At 37.3% G+C, this 21,258-nt stretch overlaps 1 protein-coding gene across 4 annotated transcripts in view; it reads right to left on the bottom strand.

Moving 5' to 3' along the window:
- The window catches only part of TOX3 (TOX high mobility group box family member 3), a 107,848-nt gene that overhangs the window by 18,976 nt on the left and 67,614 nt on the right, over positions 1-21,258 (bottom strand). For 2 of the 4 annotated variants that reach the window (XM_019535727.1, XM_019535729.1), the window contains exons 2-3: positions 12,546-12,611; positions 8,282-8,536 (exon numbers count right to left, since the gene is read on the bottom strand). In XM_019535727.1, coding sequence (XP_019391272.1) covers positions 8,282-8,536; positions 12,546-12,611 — 321 coding nt within the window. The remainder of the gene's footprint in view (positions 1-8,281; positions 8,537-12,545; positions 12,612-21,258) is intronic. The other 2 variants (XM_019535728.1, XM_019535730.1) reach the window with 1 other exon arrangement.

Below are 21,258 nucleotides of genomic sequence, written 5' to 3'. Positions count from 1 at the left end.
GCATGGACTCTGGGTTCAGCTCCCTACGGCAGCGAGTGGGGACTGCTTGAATCTCTGAATCTTTTCTGAATTGATTTGAAGAGCTTCAAATTGTTTAGGACCTTTTCACTGGTCTCCTGATTCGATTTGGATTCAGAGATTTTGCCGCTGAATCGGGCCGAATCTCCTCTGAATAAGATCAGCACCCAAAGTTTCACACAGCCCTTGTAGGCACCGTACTTGTGGCTGGATAAAATTGCCTGGCAGGCCAGATCTGACCAACCATATTTTGCCTACCCCTGCCCTAGACTGTGAGCTATGAAGTCAAGGCTGTCATTTTGTATACATTCATGATCCACCTATCAAAATAAGGTTTCAAGCTGCTTGGACTCAAGTCAGACCTGCTCCAGTAAAACTAAATAGGACTTATTTTTCCAGATCAGATGAAGTGAGATAACAACTAACCTTCACAACCCTTAATATTTTAGCATCAACAATTTCTGTTTAAAGAGTTATGTATCAGGCAAATGCTGCTACTGAGAAAACTCATAGCTGAAGTCTGTGTAGACAAGTGATAATAAACAGAGAGTCTCATCTCAATGTTTTCAGCTTCAATTTCCATTTTGATTCAGCAAGTATTTTAAAAAGACAGTCACGGTTTTCTTTTAGTTGATTTTAGTTAGATTTTTGTTAGTCTTTTAATGTGGCAGGTTCTTTTTCAATCCTGATTTTTTTAAACTTGTGTCAAGGGGAGAAGAAAAAAATCATCTCACAACTCAGTGACCATCTTTACCAAAACATTCCAAATTAAAATATACCATAGGGCATTAGGTACTAGGGAATGACAAGACCTGTTAAAGAATTTAGTTTATCATAAAGGTGGTACTGGTTATTGCAGTGTATCAGAACACAGTGGCTGTCTGGTGTAGTTACTTTTGTTACCCTAGGTAGAGATAGCAACTGTTTTCTTCTGAATTTAGCAAGACCTTAAAGTTTTTCTTCTGAACTCTGAACTTAAATCTGAACTCAAAACAGCCTGTCATTATGATTGTTTGATAACAATACATTTTGCAATAACTACAAATTGCAAAAAAAGCATTAAGGGCATATTCTTGCAATATACTTGGCACATTTTTGTGCCAAAATTCACAAAACTGTCACTGCCTTGGACTCTAAGAGTATTATTTAGTTTTCTGTTAGTCAGCCAACTAACAGTTTTTAGTTCTGTGATTACGTCTCCTGGTATCGTAATTCTTGAACAGAGAAACTAAACAGCTACCACTTCTGAAGTTTGTGTCAAATACAGAATGGACTAATACTGTTATCTTAATCTGAAGTTAGATGGTACCTAGCTTCTTGATCAAAAAGATCTCTTTTGGCAAGAGATTGTCATAATTTCTATGAGTGAATAATTATTGTCCTCCAAAATTAGTTGTGTTTTTTTTTAATTAAGGATGACAATAAACATGTTCATAACAATAACAAGGTCTTATTTTAATAGAATGTTCCAGGCATTAAACACATTAATGACCCATGAAAAACTGTTTTCTCTGTACCACATTAAACAACATTGCTATAACACTGTATTAATTGAAAACTTACTCCTGATCTCTAAACATAAGTTTATAAACTGAATATTAAAAGAGATTATATAGAAGTTTCTTTGTAAAGGAAAATTAAACATATGAATTATGGGTACACAGGAATGTGTGCAGTAAATAACTGCTTGAAATCAAGCCTTTTGACATTTGAAACCAAGTTTTTTAGCTTTAACTTGGTAATCTTTTGTTAATTAATTCACTTAAAAGTTAAATTGGCAATTTGGGATTCAACACAATAAGATTTAGATCTTTAAGTCAAAGGCACTACTTTTCCTTGTGTTGTATATTCATTGTCTTCCATAACAGGCTAAAACTTACAATTCAGTTCTTTAAGACTACATTATCAGTTTTTGGTGTATTTAAATGCGTCTTCTCGTTGTCTCAATTATAGCCATCATGATGTGTTTGATATTAGACTACCTTACCACATTTAAATTGTAATGTATTTAAAGATGATCTTATTCTAACATGATTTCAGCATACCTGTGCAAAATCTTAAATATAATTAGAGTATTGCCACAATTGTAAGACATAAACAGGATCAAATACCCATCAAATTTAAATAATAATTTCTATAATAGTAAATATAATATGTTGAGCAATATACGTAAAATTATCAGGTTTTTTTTTTTGTAAAATCTGTACTTTTTTGGATAACAGAGGGAAAAAATAGACTGAAGAGAGACAATTATTTTACTGTCCGTTTCTTAGATATCAGAAAGAGAATTTCGAAATTCATCAAAGCTAACCTTCTGTTATGTACAACAGGCTAAGCTGAAAAGAATGTTAACAAGTTCAATTTTCATTCAATCAGCACTACTGCTCTCTGAAATGTTTCATTGCAGGAAAGAAATAAAAATAATCTATATGGTAATTATGAGGATGAATCCCCCAGTAACTTTCAGCTACATGAAAGGTCAGTTCTATTCAAGATATTTTATCAGTCCCCTGCACATACTCCTGTCCTGTCATTTTAAATCTGAACAGCATTTTATTTTCCCATTTACAGCTACCTGCAGAATTAAGTACTTAAGCCAAATAAGAAAAAAAAAAAGAAATGTTGAATGCTGGCAAAGGCTATAATAGCATGGAGATAAATCGTTCAGCTGCTCTCTCTCAAGCCTCTGGGGCTGCAGATTTTTCTTCTCCTGGTGCACTGTGGGTATTCAAAACTTGTTCAACATGATTTCATTTCATTTCAGGCACTGCCTGAGAAAACTAAATTACAGAATCAATCATACAGAAGGTCAGAGTGAGACTTCATTACAAGTATTGCATGCTTGCATGAATATCTTTCATTTATGACTGACCCAATATGTCACAATAGCTGTCTAGTAAAAATAATCCACTTTCTGAAATTGATGTACTACTGATGTCAATGCTACTCAGCAGGCTGGGCAGATTATAGAGAGGTGTAAAAAAAAGGAACCCTTAGGAGCACAAGTTGTAGTTTTATAGAATTGCCGTATTTTGTAGATTAAAATAATTTTTAGATGATCATCTAAACAAACATGAGAGCCTCGACAGAAAACGTTCTTGCAAGAATACTGATTTCTACTCATTTATATTAAGATATATATATAAGTATAGTATCTGCAACATGTAAATAAAGGCTACTCTTTGGAATGAACATCAACATACCATTTTCAGTAATTTATTTTTGAATACTAGGATTTTATTTGCATGTTATTAAAATGTGCATGTTAATCATACCACACTCCTTTTATCTTCTCTTTTTGTTGCTTCTGTCTGTTTTTAAATGTAATAGCATGCATTTAACCAAGATAAATGTGTCATGTTTGTTGCCAATAATAATGAAGCTAATCAGCAACGTGACAAATTGTCACTCTTTCTATAGTATAACCAATGTGGCCGGATAGGAAATCAGTTCCACTACATCATAAATTATCTTACTGTTAATAGTATAAGCCTTTGTTAGTCCATCAATACAATCTTTTAATAACTGCTACAGCACATTTATTCTGGTAATAAACATCTTGCTTGCACACTGGAAGAATTGAAGAATATAAGTAATAATAAATCAAAAATATAATGTAAAGTATTATTTATTATTTTTGTGGCTTTCCTATGGGAAATATCTGAAGAGCTTGCAGAAGTATTATTATGTAGCTAGCCAACTCTGTACCCTAAGGGAGACGGAGGAGAACCTTGACATAACCTATTTTTAACCATGCCTCTGGCGTTTCTGCATTCAAGTTTATAGGTGAACATGTCAGGTAGTACATAGAACAAAGCCAAAGACACACTGTATTAATCATAATTCTGTCCAAGCACATTTTATTTTTTCAACATTTGTGATTTAAAATCGGATGACATTTCTTCAAGGTGAAATTCTACTGGACTTTTCAAGACAGCAAGTCTATATCTAGCTAAATTAAATATCACCTACAGTAAGATCTCTAATACTTCAGAAAAGGACCAATAAACTTGATAGGGTTCATATTAAATTATTTTAACAGCATTTATTCATTTAATGAAGCTATTTGTTTTTCAATATCTAGAAAACTGTCTGCTTTAGTGATTAGCAATAGGCTATTAATAAAGCATTTAAATAAGACTATTCCAACACCACTGCACAAGAATATTCTGTAAGTATACACGGATATCATAATTATTTTATTGCCCCATCTTTAGTTCTTACAGATATAGTAAATTCAATTGACCATGAAATTAAGTTTCATAGTCAAAATGCCTCCTTTACATTTTTTTATTGCTGCAATAAAAATTTTTAGAGCTTCAAGACAAGGTAATTTATGAAATGTCTAATTTAAAGATGAATTCTAATATTGTTAATAAATATTTACCAGTTTAATAAAGTGCACGTTTTCAGTATAAAATGTGATGTACTGTTTTCATTGTCAATTTTTGGAATTTGGCTTAAAAGTGAAAAAGACATCTGAAAAGCAGACAGAGCAAAAGGATCTTTTAGAGACCTATGTGGTGACCCTCCATTATGCATTTATCTATTTCTAGATCCTGTAGTGATCAACCATTTATAAGTAGGGTTGAAGAGTGATTTAAGTGAAAGCGGGGGTGGGGGGGGGAACCTCAACTGCTTAAACAAATGGCAATTGCTGATCCCCTTCCACACAGTAAAACTCACATGGGATGATCCTGAGGGTAACATTAACAATCCCCTGGCACAGCTCCTCACTATCAGACTTTGGGGCCCACTGCATATGACCACTAAGGTTGTGCTATCACAGGTTCTCCCGGTACGAGCAGAGGGTAGGGATTAGAGTGGAAGTCTGTACAAGAAGTATCAGAAGACTACTGACAGGGGAAGGTCTGTGCTTCTGTAAGCCTCCACCTCAGCCCATACAGAAATGAGTCTGTCATCAATGAAGTTCACAGAAGCACTAATGCAATGGAGGTGGAAGCGGGTGAGGAAGAGGGCATTCAACTACAGCAGGTTCCTTCCTTCATCTAAAGGGAAGCATCCATTGTCATTACTCATGGCAGAATCACAACATAGGAAAAATGCAAACTAAAAGCCAAAATCTGCTCCTTCAACAATTCAACTGATAGTGCTGACAGAATAATGCCTACATGTACATATGTGATATGTAGCCCAAAATACTTTTTCTCATGCCTCAAAAGACAGGGTTTGTATTGAGTTTACACATATATGAACACACATACATACAAACATGCAGATGCCTAAACCCTCTATGCACCTAAATGGCACATATCCAGCCACAGATCTGCAGTTTCTGCACTTACACAGTTTTACCTTGTGGAGAAACAAAATTGTTCTAGGCGTATACCCGCTAAAAGCAAAAAAGACAACGGCTTTCTTGTGTTTTAGCCTAGTACTTAGGGTACTAGCCTAAGGAACAGGAGACCTAAATTCTAGATTCCTGACACCCAGAAGGGAGTTGAACTTGAAACGCTTACTTCCCAGCGAAGTGCTCTAATGCCCAGATCCTTCTCCAAGAGTCCTTGTGAAGTTGGCTGACTGCCTTGGATTTAATATTTATTGGACAAAATTAATAGTTTTAGTCCCTGCCTCAATGAAAGTAAGACCCAACTAGAACCAAGGGCAGCTTTCATTTTCCCTGGCTTCTTCTCGTTTTCCACACTATACATATTCCCTTCTTTTGCTTTCCCAGTGGCATTAAGATAAAGGTAAGAGCTCCAAATTCTGAGGAAACGCTGTAGAAAATGCAAACTAAGACTGTATTACATTATCAATGGGATGGCTATTAGGATTAATGAAGTAACCAGTAGGCCTGTGCAAAGCAGCAAATATTCGATCTGGCTTTGGATTTGGCCAATTCAAAGAGACAGTGATTCGATTCAGTGATTCGAATCACTGTCCCAATTTGATTTGGCTGATTCGGATTCACATATGTACTTGGTTGTCAAATCTCCTCTGAAGTCAAACAGGTGGCAGCAGCAGTATTGGCAGCTGGAGTATGGCAGCGGTGAGTGGGGACCCACCCCCCACCCACTCTCCAGCCCCCACCATAGTGGTACTTAAAAAAAAATAAAGGCCCTACACTCACCAGCTGCAACAGCAGCTATTGGGGCCTCTGGGGGCTCGTGGCAGAGCCCCCCCATACAGCAGGGGCAGCAAGGATTGCCCCTCCTGCCATCTGGCACCCACGTGGCAGCTGTCATATTGCACGGGTGCAGCGCAGCTCGGCAGGGCCCCACACACTGTCCCAGAGCTGGGGCAGCTCCAGCAGTCACCCGAAGCCCAACACTGCTCAACCTGAGCGGCCCCAGCTCCCAGACAGCATGCAATACCAGGGAGGCTAAGGGAGCCAGCAGGGGATAAGGCTGGGTAGGGGTCCCACCATGGTCCCCTCCCCCCTCCTCCAGCCCTACCCCGCTACTTACTGGCACAGAGCCTGGGTCCAGCTCCCTGCAGTAGCAAGTGGGGACTGCCTGAATCTCTGAATTTATTCAGAGGCTTCCAAATCCATTCAGAATCTTCTGATTCAGTTCAGACCTTTTAATGGGTCTCCCGATTCAATTTGGATTCGGAGATTCATCCCTCAAATTGAGCCGAATCTCCTCTGAATCAAATAGGCTACCAAAGCTTTCACAGCCCTAGAAACCATCTCCCTGGCCCACCCGTATCACTCAGACAAGCTCTCCAGAAGGCCCAGGGCACAAACTATCACAAGCCCCATTTCCATATAAAAATACAGGAAATGTTAAAATAGGTCAGATCATGGCTCCATCTAGCCCAGTATCCTATATCTAATGGTGGTAGATAGTGGATGCTAAGAAAAAGAGAATTAACAAATGGACTCTCTAAACACTCCTCCTACTTCTCTTCTGCTACAGCTTTTACTATCCTCATATACAAAAAGCAGTGAATATGCACACTGATCCCCACAGGACAATTAAACCCTGCATTCCCAAGCACAATGACAAAGCTAAAAACAACCTTAAATGACTGCTTTTAAAGATTTACCCTCTGGGATGCACAGAGTAAGGAAATACCTCTTTTATTACCAGTATACTGCATATTTGTTTTCTTTCCACTTTTACATCATTCCCAGCATCATGTTTGAAAATCATCCTTCAGTACTCTCAAGCTAGTGGCCACATAGGGCATTTATACACATACCTTTTCATGCTGCAACACAGATTAATCGAGTCTGTTCCACGTGCGAGATGATGCGCACTGCACTGTGTTGCATGCAGTTGTATATGCAAAATGTGCATTAGCGTGCAGAAAATGGCAGCGGTGCGCTTTTGAACTAACACCTTCGATGTGTTTTAACTCAAAAGCACACCACCATTTTTGCAGCGCTGATGCACCTCTCACCATTTATACAAATGCATGCTCCACAGCACAGGGCACTTTAGCGTATGTACAAATGCCCATACACATCTGTTGTTTTGCACCATTGTGAAGGAGCAGCTGCTCCCTGCTGGCTCCCTAGACTGGGGATCCCTGGTCTGGGAAGTGGTAGGGAGCTTTACCCTGCTACTCCAGTCTACCTGAGAGCAAGTGAAAGTGGGCCACTGCACGCTGAATGCTTGTACCACTCCCTTTCCCTCTCTGAGTGATTTCTAGAGGTGCAAATTTCTGAAAAAAATTCCAATGCTAGAAATGAACACCTGTTCAAGGCCAGACGTTTATCTGGCACTTGAAATACAAACAAGTGGTTCCCTTAAAAATCTATAGCTTACCCTAACCAACAAAAAAGGAATTATTAAAATGGTAGAACCACTACCTCCTAGTCCTGAACTGGGTGTTACTTTCCGCATAAATTGTATCCTCAACCTGTTTGACTCTCATGAATTTCCCCAGCAATTATTGGTACAGAATTTCCTCACTTTCAAAGCCCAGTCCAAAAATGCAAATTGTTACATTCCCAGTATTACTAGGGTACTTACTGCAAGAGATCTGTTTACATGCAGCAATAAGATATCTTACTCTTCTGAATCCACCAATAGCTACCCTTAAATATTTGTCAGTTGCCTTAGGGAGCTAAATAATGGTATCTCATTATTTGCAGTGTAATACTGAGGTACTTGTCATCACATATAGACAGAAATAACATTAGCTACTATTGGCAAGTGTTAGGGCTGGCCACATAATATTAAACCTTAATGCCATTTTCAGAAGTCATTGAATATACATTTATTAAAAAATATGCCTTCCTTTGTTTTGACCCTTGTTTTAAGCACTGAAGGATATAAAGAAGCATGCCTACCATATGTAATCCATTGGTGTGGACTACGCCATCTTGTTCCACAAGATTTCGAGATATTGTAATAGAAGGAAGATCCAAGCTCTGTGGAGGAAACTGGGGTGTAAATTCATTTCCTTGTGCAGACAACTGTTCACCTAGTCCCTGAAATGGTAACAAGATGTCTGCCATTCCCAGTGTGGGGTCTGACTCAGGAGGGGGTGTAATTGGTGGAATCTCAAACTCTTCATCACCGAGGCTTGGAGTATGGAATGTCTGCTAACAGAAAAGAAAAGAAAACAAGGACAGTAAAGTACACCACTCCAGATAGTTTTGGCCTTGCAATGCAAAATAATTCTCTACATTCTCTATGTTCTGTATTATTTAGATCTTAAATTAAAATGTTCTAAATACTTTTTTTACAAGTTTCATATACCAAAGGGTTTTGTGGATCATTCTGATTAAAGATTTAAGTCTCATTATCATATGGTTTTAATGGAGTATCAGTATTAACAGTTTTTTAATGCGTACTTAATTAGCAACATCTGTCTTTGTTGTTAGTCTGAACATCAGCTACATTGGATTTGGCCGTATAACAAATTGCCACTTTATTGATATGTTAGTGAAACAGCACAAACAGCTTACATTATTCTCATGCTTCATAAAATACTGACAATTTCGTAGCATATACACAACATTAATTCAATACTACACATTGCTCATCTTTTCTCTTTTTTTATAACTAATAATATCAAGTCATATGTATCTGGTTTTGATATCTTTTGTATTCCATCCATGAAATATACTGACTCTTTACATAAGGGTTATTATTTAGAGGACTGATATTTACAGCCGTGATGGTGATTACAGTAGCATCCAATGTTTTCTGAAGCAAGCCAGCTTTGTTTGAACAGTAGGTTTGTTATGAAGTAAACACCTGTTAAGATGCCTTGAGCAGAACACTTACTGCCAGTTATCTTCAGGGTTTGTGCCTGTGTTTGTAAGCGTCTGTCTAAGATAATCTTTATTCAAGTACAGTCTGTATCTGGCTTCAACACTGCTGACTTTAGTTGGAAAACAAATGAACTACACTTATTCAAATTTCTCATGAGCTAAATGAACTTTCATATATTATTTCAGGTCCGCTGCTACTTAATAATGGAAAGTCAGTGATTGAAATTAGGGCATTTTAAATGTACCCAAATCAGGACTGTTTTGATCAGGCAGGGCAGTTGGCAATCTTAAAATAGGCACTCTGTCTTGCTTTGGACATGCAACACTGCTCTGGGATTTGTTTGTATTAGTTCAAAATTCCAGTTGATGGTGGGGGGAACTGTTTTATGTATTATTTATGTTGTTTGAAAGAGTGACTTAATGCCAGTTAATTTAAAAATGATATGTTCATTGAAAGATCTCATTAACTGCTGTAAACTGTCATCCTTCAAACTGTTAATGATGATATAAATTAATAACTGCTCGAGAGAAAATGGAAACTGAAACACAAGAAAAACCTTTGCTTGCATATAGAACCTGTCAGCTGTCATTATTGGTCTCACACCAGAAATGATGAGGTCCCCGCCTGCTACAGTCTGCATGAGTACAGTGAAAGTGAACTGAGACTCTTGTGGTCTCACTTGATACAGAATACTGCAACTTAATTCTAGCTTTGAAAGCTAGTCCTGCATTAGGGAGACATTTGACTTTCATTGCTGTATTACAAAAGGTGTAAATTTTCTTACTGTGGAACCCTGAGTTCACAAACACAAAGGATGGATTGGTGATGAGAAGTGGTTGGCTAATGAACATAACCCTATGGCTGCATTTGCAGTTATTTTGGCACTAATGTGGTCTAGTAACAGATGCAACTGTAATTTGTGACTCATTTGCTACCCCATTACTGCTTAATGAAATCTAACATATCACATTAACAATACGGATAAACACTCATTCTTGATATGTGGCATTTGGCTGTTTTCATTACCACTGTAATTAACACTTGAAATATTATTTCAATAAATATTTAAGGTGCTTTAAAAATGGTCATGGTAATCATGACACAGAGACCGAAAACATAAAGCAAACATGTAGATTCTGAACCTGAAGGTGGTTCTGGTGATTACATTGTTAGGGCATAATTTACAGGACTTAAATGGTCTTCTAGTTCTGCAGTGCCCCTGGTCCAAATCCTCTCATTTAAATACAAAACCAAATAATTAAATATAGGTTAAAATTTAAATACAAAGTCATTTAAATACAAAGCCAAATAATTAAATATTTCATTCCAACATTAGGTTCACACAATAATGCAAATATTAACACTTCATCATATTCTTAATTTTTTCCAAGCAAAAGTATTCAGTAAAATCAATATTATTAGTCTAGCTCTCAAAGTCTCTTTAAGAGTCATATTTTTAAGGTGGTGGTAATTGTAAGAATATGACTTCCTTCCCCATCTAAAAGAGTAAATCTGGTAGAGATGTATAAATATAACAGTTGTGTAATAATTGAACTTTTTTCAAGAAACAGTCTTAATGATATAGTACATCTCTTTCACTGGCAGTAAGTTATAGTCATAAGTAAATTGATGAATACTTTAACATTTTTAAAACATGAAAATACATCTCACAGTATAATTGCTCCAACAAGTATAGCTTTAAACACAATGTATAAATGATCCAAGGATGAGGACAAAATATATGTAATCGAAAGAGGAAATAATGTCCTTTAGTGAAGTAGTCTTAATCCATATCACTGGGCTATTCAGCTTGTAGAAAGGGACTGAATAGTATGAAATTTGGTATTGCAGAAAGATGCTGTTATGACCAAGATGGTATAACATTTATGGGTTTATCATATTTTTTAGAAGTTATTAACTTTTCAGTATTTCTCTCTTGCATGTTTTTTTAAGTGTGGGTGCATGGTTAAATGCCATCTGTACTGAAATGTTCAAAACATTTGTTCCTTTTGATAAAAATGCAAATCTGGAGAACTGTTGTATCAACATATAACAGCCAATGTCTGACACGGTGAATTATCACAGCTGGAATTAAATTGTCTCTGAACAGCTGCTGGCAGCAGAGCTTTCATCAATGTTTGATTCAAATGTAGGAAAGAAATTCTACAGAATGAAACATCATGTTGTCATTACAGATGGGGTTTGTGTTCATTATCACAAATAACACTGGAGACAGTGCCAAACAATATTCCCTTATCTAAGCAAGCTTGTTGGGTAAAAGAGATGGTGGTTATTATAAAAAACAATTAATAAAATACTACTTTTAATTCTAACCTTTATATTTATTGTTAACTATTTTTTAAGTGAAGATTTTTTTTAACCGTTACAAGAACATTCATGACAATCACCACCTCCAATGTCTAAACGCAAGGCTATTCAGTTTTTAAACCTTTCCTTGAGCTTGGAAAATAATTTACAACATACACCTTATGCACATATTTAGTACTGCTTACTGCTCATTCCAGTTCTCTCTCCTTGTCTATATTCATACATCCACATTTTATTAGGCAATATATCTTGCAATTTTTATACCTCCACCCTTTGGTTTTCCAGGGATCCCCAAAAAGCAGCTCCAGCCATAGCTGATATCAATACCAGAGCACTGATATTGATATCAATACCAGAGCACTGATATTGATATCAATACCAGAGCACTGATAAACTGGCTGTCAAAAGGTGTTGTAAAAGCTACTATAGGAGCACAATGGTTGACACACCCTTTCCCTGCTGCCACCTTTCAAAGGAAGAGACCATATGTACCACATCTTTGCCCCAGTCAGCCTTTATCATTCAGCCCCAAGGCTTGTTCCTAAACCTGTCCAATCCCTAGCTGAAAATGTATTCCCACAACAAACACTGCAGATGTACAGATGTAAAAAAAATTCAGTTTTTTTGTATGAGTGAAGAATCCAAATTAAAATGTTTGTATCTATGATCAAAATTAGCCCATTAGCTACTAATGACTAGTACTAGGCTTGCTTTCAGATTGTACACCTACTGTGCCTTTTATTTCTTTCCTTCTGTTTATAATTTTTTTCATACATAAAGCAGATTTGTTTCTATTGACATGCTATGTAAGTAACAGCCTTATGGACAGCTAAATTGACTAGTAATGGAGAGCTGTCAGGTTATTTTCTTTCTCATTAAAGTCTTTATTCAGTGCTCCATAAAACACATACAAATTCAGCACTTCACTCTTCATCCGTTGAAAGTCTGTTAAATTATCAAAGCAAGCAGCAGAATATGACCATAGATAAAAAGAAAAACATCTACCTCATTTGCAGTAAGAAATGCATTATTTGCCTCCGCCATGTTCATGTAGTTGTTATTGTTTGCAAACTAAAAGAAAAACAGATATTGGGATTTTAGTAAGTGCCATGATACACCTTTATGATTATATGGTCCAAATATACTTTATCCTATCAACATCCTAGAAAAATACTGCAACTCCCAGCACAGTCCAAGGGCTACCAAGCCCTTTGAAAAGCACTTCATGGGTCCATTTCTAAAACAGGTAATAATTCAACCCCACACTATTATACTTTTTTCAGAGACTTTCTCACCCACTTACAAGGTCCTGTGGGGAGCCATGACCAAGTGAATTCTTAGTAGTGCGATTCAAATTACAGATGGGCTAAAAAAAGAAAGGCGAGGAAACCTGCCACCTTTTTTCAGTCTATCATTATCATCTCATCTTCCCCACAAAAACTAAAAAATATTTGCTCATGTCTCATTCCAGTGAAGACTCCCACTGCCAGTGAGGCCTGAAATGTCAGGAGATTAGGTTGGAGACCAGGATTATTGCAGAGATGCTGGATCTCTAACAGACAGCAGGAAATTAACCAAAACTGAAATGGGAGCAACAGACCATCTCATTGGGTGCATTTACTAATCTAATACACAATAAAGCATCACTGTCTACACATGCGCAGCAATTACTGTGCAGTATATTAGTCTAATGCTCCCTTTTCTACTCCCTGTATTGCATGTGTAGACACTGACTGGGAGGAAATTGCTGCCAGTCAGCCTAGGCAATGGGGGCCACAGGGACAGAGAGAGCTTCTTGGCTCGGTAAGAGGTGCCTGCCAGCCACATGGAGACTGGGACCCATCCTGAGCTCCATGAGGCTGGGTGAGCTGTCCTGGCTACCAGACATCTGCCTCCCAGCCAGGACAGCTCACTTCCTTGCTGCCATGCCCTCCCTACTCAGGGCTGCTGCAGGGGAGCAGAGCAGGGCAGAAGCAGCCCTGAATTGGGCTGCTACTGTCAGGCTCAATTTGCACCTGATGAGAGTGCATGTATAGACATGTGCTGAAGAGCACTTTAATGAGTATGAATTTTCTGCGCAGAAAATTCAGATGCATTAATTGCATGTGTATATGTGCTCACTGAGGGGCAACTTTTCACACATGAATAAATCAGAGGATCCTCATAGGTATTTCTTTCCCTAAAACCCTCTCCTCCAAACTCTTGATGTTATTTAACTGAGTTACAGAAACATTTAGAGACCAGTATGGAAAAGAAGATACTACCAGCATTTGGCTAATTAGTAATTTGTGTCCATAGCTCCCTTAAATGGCATTAGTCAGATGTTTGTAGGAAAAACAGGTAGACTAGGAACTATCTTTACACATATTCCCACTGCACAAGGGTGTTTAATAAGCTCTGCTTTTGAAGAATAGATACCTTTGGTATAGTTGTGTTGCCAGATGAAACATTAAGCCACATAAATCATGTTTCTGATTTATTATCAGGCAAACTGTGAAAAGTATAATAAAGGGTAGCAAATAAGGTAGAAGTCCCTGTGCCACACTTACGGCCATATCCATGTTCATTAGTGTTCTTGTAAACTTAAATATTTAATACCTAACACAGCTTTGTGGGCAAGAATTAAAAAAGAGAGATTGTTGAAATCTCTGAACACCACATTAATTTTTCATTCATTGTCATTAAAATCTCCAGCTCACACCACTATCATTAAGGTTGCATCTGCATTTCTCCCTAAACTCCTGTTTTCTAAGTTTTATAACTCAAATATAAATCTTTGTTTGGTGCTATTGTTGTCTCAGAAAATGTTGGGTGCATTTTATTTGGAAATCTTTAAAGTGCATTTTTATTTTTAAAAATAGAAAACAAGGTATTTTTCTACTGTATGCAGCTCTACAATGTATGAGGATGGGGCATCACACATTTTCAGTTACCCCCACATTTTTTTCCTTTTGAAGGGAGCATCATGCAGAGTTGCCAAAGATAAACAAATCCCTGCTTAGAGGGAACTTCCATTCCACCCTAATTTTGCCCAGGCTTCCCACTTGCAAGTCCTGGGGGAGAAGACATTTCAGGCCATATTTTGCAGCACCAGAGAACAGAAGTGTGACAGAAGAGTAGCTCTTTCAAAGGGCTAATTTCCCTGAGAGTCTCAAGAACCTGTACTCCTAAAATCAATTGGAAGACAGGCTGGAGGAAAGAAGATAGGAATTAACACATGGTTCTTGCAACTGAGTGCCTTTGTTTTGCTTTCACCAGACACTGGATCAGGGCCTTCCTTGCATGTGGAAGGAAAAAAGCAGCAGAAAGAATGAAGGGAAACTGGGGAAAGAGGGATGAAAATATAACATCTTCCATTTGAAGTATTACAAGGTTGGGTTCCTACTGCAATATATGACATTAGAGTGTGCATGTAAAAACAGAACACAATGAAAAATTTAGTCTATAATACGGTGTAAGCAAAACTTCTGTTTACTTCATACATGTATCATCTCATAACTGTATCTATATGTATGGCTAGAGGTGATATAGATATAACATTCACCTAGGGGTTTAGTTCTAATGTCAGCTACAACACATTCATGGTAATTTTTTTCCAGACAAGATTGTGTGTGGATTTTAGCACACAGACTTAGTACTTATGCACAGCAGTCAGATTGACATGATAGATTTTCTCATGTCAGTGAGCCGAGAACTAAGAAGGATTTACATGAAAAACTCTAATGGCTCCAAAGGAGCTGTTCTCCTCTATGATAACAAAAAGTCACTTTTTCAAATAATACCTACATGTAGAAATGTACAATAGACCAGAATGGTTCTAATAGAATATACTGGGTAAATACGTGGGTCCAAATTCAACCCTGCTATCAATTAACATAATGGCCCTGAGGTTGCACCTGCTCTCAGTGGAACTGGATTTGACTGCATATGCTTAAAAAATTGTATATTGTTTTGCTCTTCATATCAGTCTACACATCAGTCTACAGAAGCTGATTGACAAAACATTTTTCTCCATTTTATGTTGTTAAATTAAAGCAAAAGGAAAATCACAGATTGAAAATTATTTTTAAGTGTTATTGAGACTGTAGAAGCAAACAGCAAAACATGCACAATCGAAGTGAAGGTTACAACAGAATCGTTAATTTGCTGTTATTGTGCTAGAGTATTTCAGCTTCTTTTATACATTACTTGAGGCACTTATGTCAGCCCCTGTCGTATTTCAGCTTTTGTCAGCGTGTATCACAACTTTAACATTATTTAAATGTAATTTTTAGTCTATGAATTAGAAATCCATTTAAAACAAACAACTCGTTATCAGTGAATATTTTTAAGATTAAACTTACTTATCATCTAATAGTACCTACAACAAAGGAAAATAAAATGGTTATTATCTTAAGGACCTAAACAATTCAAAAAACAAATTAAGCTTAGAGTGAAATAAGAACTGGGTTAGAAATCCTCTTCTGAACAGTTAGTATGCGAATGTAATTACTGAAGAAACTACAGCTAATCAGCTGTGAATTGTATCCATTAATTAGTATTTGCCCTGGAGAGATGAGAAAAATCAGTAACAATGTTAACACTGCAATGCACTGATGAGTACTGAAACACAGGGCCCTCAGCATTTAGTCAAGCAGGTGGCTCCAATGGTCCAAGTAATTTAAAAAGCTCTCACCTGAAGTGTAGAACTGGAATTACAAAGCACTTCTTGCATATCTTTATATCTATATAAGGCTATAATTAATGGCTTTTAATTTAGAAACACTTTGTGATCAGCTGGGAACAGTTATAAATCATTCTAAATAGAACAAGGTGTTCTGTTCTATTTTAGTAAAATATTTAATTTGAGAAAAATGTTGTGTGTGACATGATTCCTTCGGAAGTCAACACCTTTCTCAATTCATTTCTGGAGACCATTTACCTAACTACTAACAAATATCAGGGAGGAGTGGCACACGCATGCACATGCACATACCCACTCCCACACCCATACTTAAGAACCGGTGTACTAATTACGGGCGAAAGCCTGCCATTGGATTTGCAATATGGAGCCCCTAATGACTTCATCTGCTGGTCTAGAAGTGCATCTAACTCTAGTATGTAGTTCCTATAACTTGCTGTTCATGCTGGTCTACATGGTGTATTTTACAAATTACTTAGTAATAGTAGCAGGGTTGTAACAGCCATGTTAAACATGCAAGAAACAGGATGTTTAGTAATAAGTTTTACTAGACTAACTATATAGTTTCAAGATGTCAGACAAGCCTTGGGGCACAAAACACTCTTCCTCAAGTCAGAAGTAATGATCAGCAATACTTTATACCATATTGTTCCTTTCACAGGAAGATCTCAAAGCAACCTACAGCTACTAATGAAAACACATATCTTAGTTCCCTGCAGCAGTATACAATGTTCTCTCAATGATACACAACGTGAGATACTCTATTTTACTGGACTTGCCTCACCTGATAAAAGTCCATGGGAATTTTCCTACTTCAACTGAGTCAGGATTTCACCCTGAAATTTAGCTTTTAGGGACAATGACTAAAATATGTTTGTCTGTCAGCATCTGCTCTGGAGAATAAGAAGTCTCTTAGAGCCCCCACTATTATTGTAATCCAAAACAGCCTAGTCATTTCTACTGGGTATTTCAATACAGGCAGTCCTCACACTTAAGACGCAGTTTTCAGGAACCATTTGTGTCACAAGTTGAACCATTATAACTTGGAACCAATTTTCCCATAGTAACAATGTTCTAAATGGCGAATTGGTTTCTTTAGGACACTGGACAGAGCTGGCATGGGCTCATCCGGGGGTGGAGGGCGCGCAGGGAGATGAGACAGCTGCCAGAGCTGCGCACCACTTGCCCGGAGTCAGCGTAGTGGCTCCATCCCATACCCACCACGCCCCGGGTAGGCAAGCTGCAGGAGGGCATAGCCCCCACACCCAGCACTGCTGGCACCCATCTGGACCACAGCCCAGCGAGGCCCCAGCCCCATCCACCCCGCCTTGTGGAGATCCGGGGTCACACGCCCTGCCCATGCCTTCCTAGAGAAGTGGCACGAGCAGCAGTGGGAGCTGCTGGACAAGCAGCTCCCGGATGACCAGTGCACAGTAGCAGGAGCTGCGCCACCTTCCCCCTCTCCCCTCCATGGCCCCCAGATGAGCTGCAGCTCCATCCTGCACCTGCCCACCCCGCAGTGCTTGCCCCAGCCCCTATCCCAGCTCCACTCCCTCCCTCACTGCAAAGGGCCTTGATTTGCACCCTTTCACCTCTTCTTTTCCCCTTCCCGTCCACCACAATAAACTTACCAGCTGGACACAGCTGTATCCAGTGCCGCAAAGTCAAAACCCACGTTAGAAAGTTGAAACAGAGTGTCAATTTATAAACATCCTAAGTGCCATTTGTCATAACTTGAAATGTCATAAGTCGAGGACTGCCTGTAGTGTGCCACCAAACATCTAACTTCAACCTTCTCAGGTTCAAGGCATCTCTGGACAGACTTGAAGCACCCCTTGAAAAATGCTAGCTAAATTTTCACTCTTCTTTTGCCAAGATAAAAATTATAGAGTTTTCCTATTGCAAAGAACTCAGAAAGACCACAACTATGGATTTCTGTTTGAAATCTCTGGGTTTATCTTATGAATCACGTTTGTAAACCAAACAGTGTTAACATGGTGTGGCACCCGATGGCACCCTTGAAAAAAATCTCAGAACAACCTGGGTGAGAAATACTAAATTTGCCTACACTTTACATTTAAGATAATCGTTCCATGTAAAGTTAAGTTTCTTCTGATCCGCCACACATCCTAATGGTTTAAATGAAATCAACGCAATGATCAGGCTTTAAATAATGTGCAACTCCTTCTCCTTTTTAAACATTTCTCCTTTGCTTGTCCAATATTGCCAAGCTCAGCTCACAAGTTATGAGCCAACACCTACAGATATAATGGCACTTGTTTAAAATTAGTAGTTTAAAAACAAGAATAATAGCGCTTATTTGGTTCCCTTCTTGTTTGTTTGTTTTGGGTTTTTTTTTACTTTTCTGGCATGCTTACCTTTTGGGTACTGCAAGCATAAACTAGAAACTTTCTTTTTCAAATGAAAGCTGAGACTCATAATTCACATAAATCCAGTTGCAAGGACATCACAATCCAATTGCATATGTTAACAGTACTTCCAGAAACAGCTCACAGATGTATTTGGGCTATTGTACAGGTTGTGACTATATGAACAAAACCCACTTCAAGAAAGACTTAAGCTGTCTCCTATAAACAATTTCATATACTATGTCTGAAAACAGGACAGTACTTGCACAGTTGTATCACTATATCATATATTTTATAAATTCAGATTTGAGATAAAAAATAATTTACTTAAAAAATAATAGTGGGATTTTTAGACGATTAACTACGGATGAGATGAGAAAGAAGCTTAGATATGTAGGGTAAAATATTGGCCCCATTAAAGATAATGGGAGTTTTGCCACTGACTTTAATGAGGGCAGGATTTTACTCCAAATAATAGATAATTGTTACGAAATGCAACCTATTCCATCTTTAGAAATACCAAGCTAGAGTACAAATTTTATTTGGAAAATACATGGGTTCCATTATCATAAAATGAGCAGATTGAGAGATGCAAGAGTAATCTGAATTTAGAAAAATGAGTAAAACTTCAAGAGTTCTCAAGGATTTAGCGGTATGCATTCCTTTTTAACACTGCAGCTTCTATGGTATACACAGTCATAGTAATTTTACTTTTAACAATAAAAACATTATTCACAACACTCCCATTATTAACGAGACTAATAAAGTGATCACTAGAAACAAAAACAAAAGAAAGAGCTACTGTTCCAACAAAGAACAAAAACAAATCTTAGTGATGATAATAAGCATCATGGAAGTATCGTAAAGGGAAAACCACACCAAGTTTGTCACAACAATGAATACAGCACTGATATCATATTAACAGAACATACTATGAGTTGGAACAAGACACATCTCTCCTGCTTGGAAAGCAAAACCTGTAATTCTACACTTAAAATTCTGTAAATTTGAGGAAGATGTGCCTTAAGTCTGTAATATAACAAACTTTCTGTATCCACAGAATTCTGATTTAAATGAAACCAGAACTAGTACCTTCATAGTTATTATAATATAATTTACAGCTTTTGCTAAAACAATATAATAAAAATGAACAATAAAATTATATAAAACAGTTCTATAGTTTAAAATTTATAATTTTTGCTAAAAGCATGCCATAAGATTAATCATTCTACCAGTTTACACAAGATTAAAACAGAACATAGTATATGATTTAAAAAATAACTAAAATGAAACAGCTGACAATAAAATAAAGCATGGAAATTATATTTGATTTTGGCCCTTAGTCTTTGTACATGTAAAGCAAATACACTTAGGGAGTATAGGGCAGGATCCAAGACACAATTATTAAAAATAAAGATTTAAAATAAATCTGTAAGACTAAATATTTAATGGTTTCTTGGAGTGGCCTCTTTAGGCCAAATCCTCATTGGGTTAATGAGTAAGTGACAAGACTGTGCCCTACTATCAATGAATGACTTGTGCAAATGATGCCCATTTTGTAGGTGCAAGTATTCTTCCGCATTTACAATTTAATTAAACACCCAAGTTGCATTATTTGTGTTCCTTATTTATTACTTTCGAAAAAAATAACTCGGCCAAATGCATTTGCTGGCCCTCTGAATCTCAGGAATGTTGTCACAAACCATATTTATCAGACCATTAATTAAATCATTTTATGTCAACAAACACAATTATCTCCTACAGAAAAATATCTGCTTGCACAAATGTATATTACTATGGCAAAATTCTTAGGTCTATCTTCATTTTTGGCAAATTAATTCCTGAGAGGTTACACTATCCTTATGAGTAAAAAGAAAGATAATGATCCCAAAAGATGTAATTATAGACCAGAACTAAATTACTTTGCAGGTCTAAATACTGTATCTTAATAATTCCACCCGAGAACATCTTCACTGCATTTGGGCAGATTTGATTTTGCTGCCTGACCAATAATTACAGCTCTGGCAAATACAATGTCTGATAAGGACATCAATTAAGAATGAGCATTGTGTTATTTAAAAAAAAAAATTCATCATGTTCACAGCCTGTCTGATTGAATGAAATGCCAAATTAAATTAATGGAGATTGCTAAGTCTAGCTAGCTGGTGGGGAGCCATGCAGAAAGTGGGACAGCATAGACAATAAATTGTCTGTAATTAAAAGATGAGAAGCTGGACTAATGCTACTTCAGCCTGATTACGTCAAACAACACAGGATACTGTAAAATTATTCTGGCAACAAAATGGGGGGGAATGGGAACAGGTTTTGATCAACTAGCATTATCTATGAACACGTGTCCTAATCAAAGGTATTAAACTCTACAGAAAACAATGAACTAAATATTATTTGTTCCTATTTTAAGGGGCAATTTACTGTCTCAGTTAATTTAACAGTAACACAAACTAATATAGCAGCACTTGCCCTCCATCCATCTAATTTTCTAAGTAAAGCCTTCATTTTAGGCAAGGCAGCATTCTAACTGCCATGGATCATGTATCGTAGCAGCACTGTACCCTGAAAAAGTAAGTACCCACTGTGGCAGAAAGCCACCTTGTTTCTCCCCAAAATCTCTGCCCTGTGACACTGTGACTAAAATCTCTGAGCAGCA

The sequence above is a fragment of the Crocodylus porosus genome, unplaced genomic scaffold (genome assembly GCF_001723895.1).
Source record: "Crocodylus porosus isolate Cpor-Errol unplaced genomic scaffold, CroPor_comp1, whole genome shotgun sequence".
Taxonomy (NCBI): Eukaryota; Metazoa; Chordata; order Crocodylia; family Crocodylidae; genus Crocodylus; species Crocodylus porosus.
The sequence above is the reverse complement of the archived record's forward strand: the minus strand, read 5'-3'. Positions and strand labels throughout refer to the sequence as shown.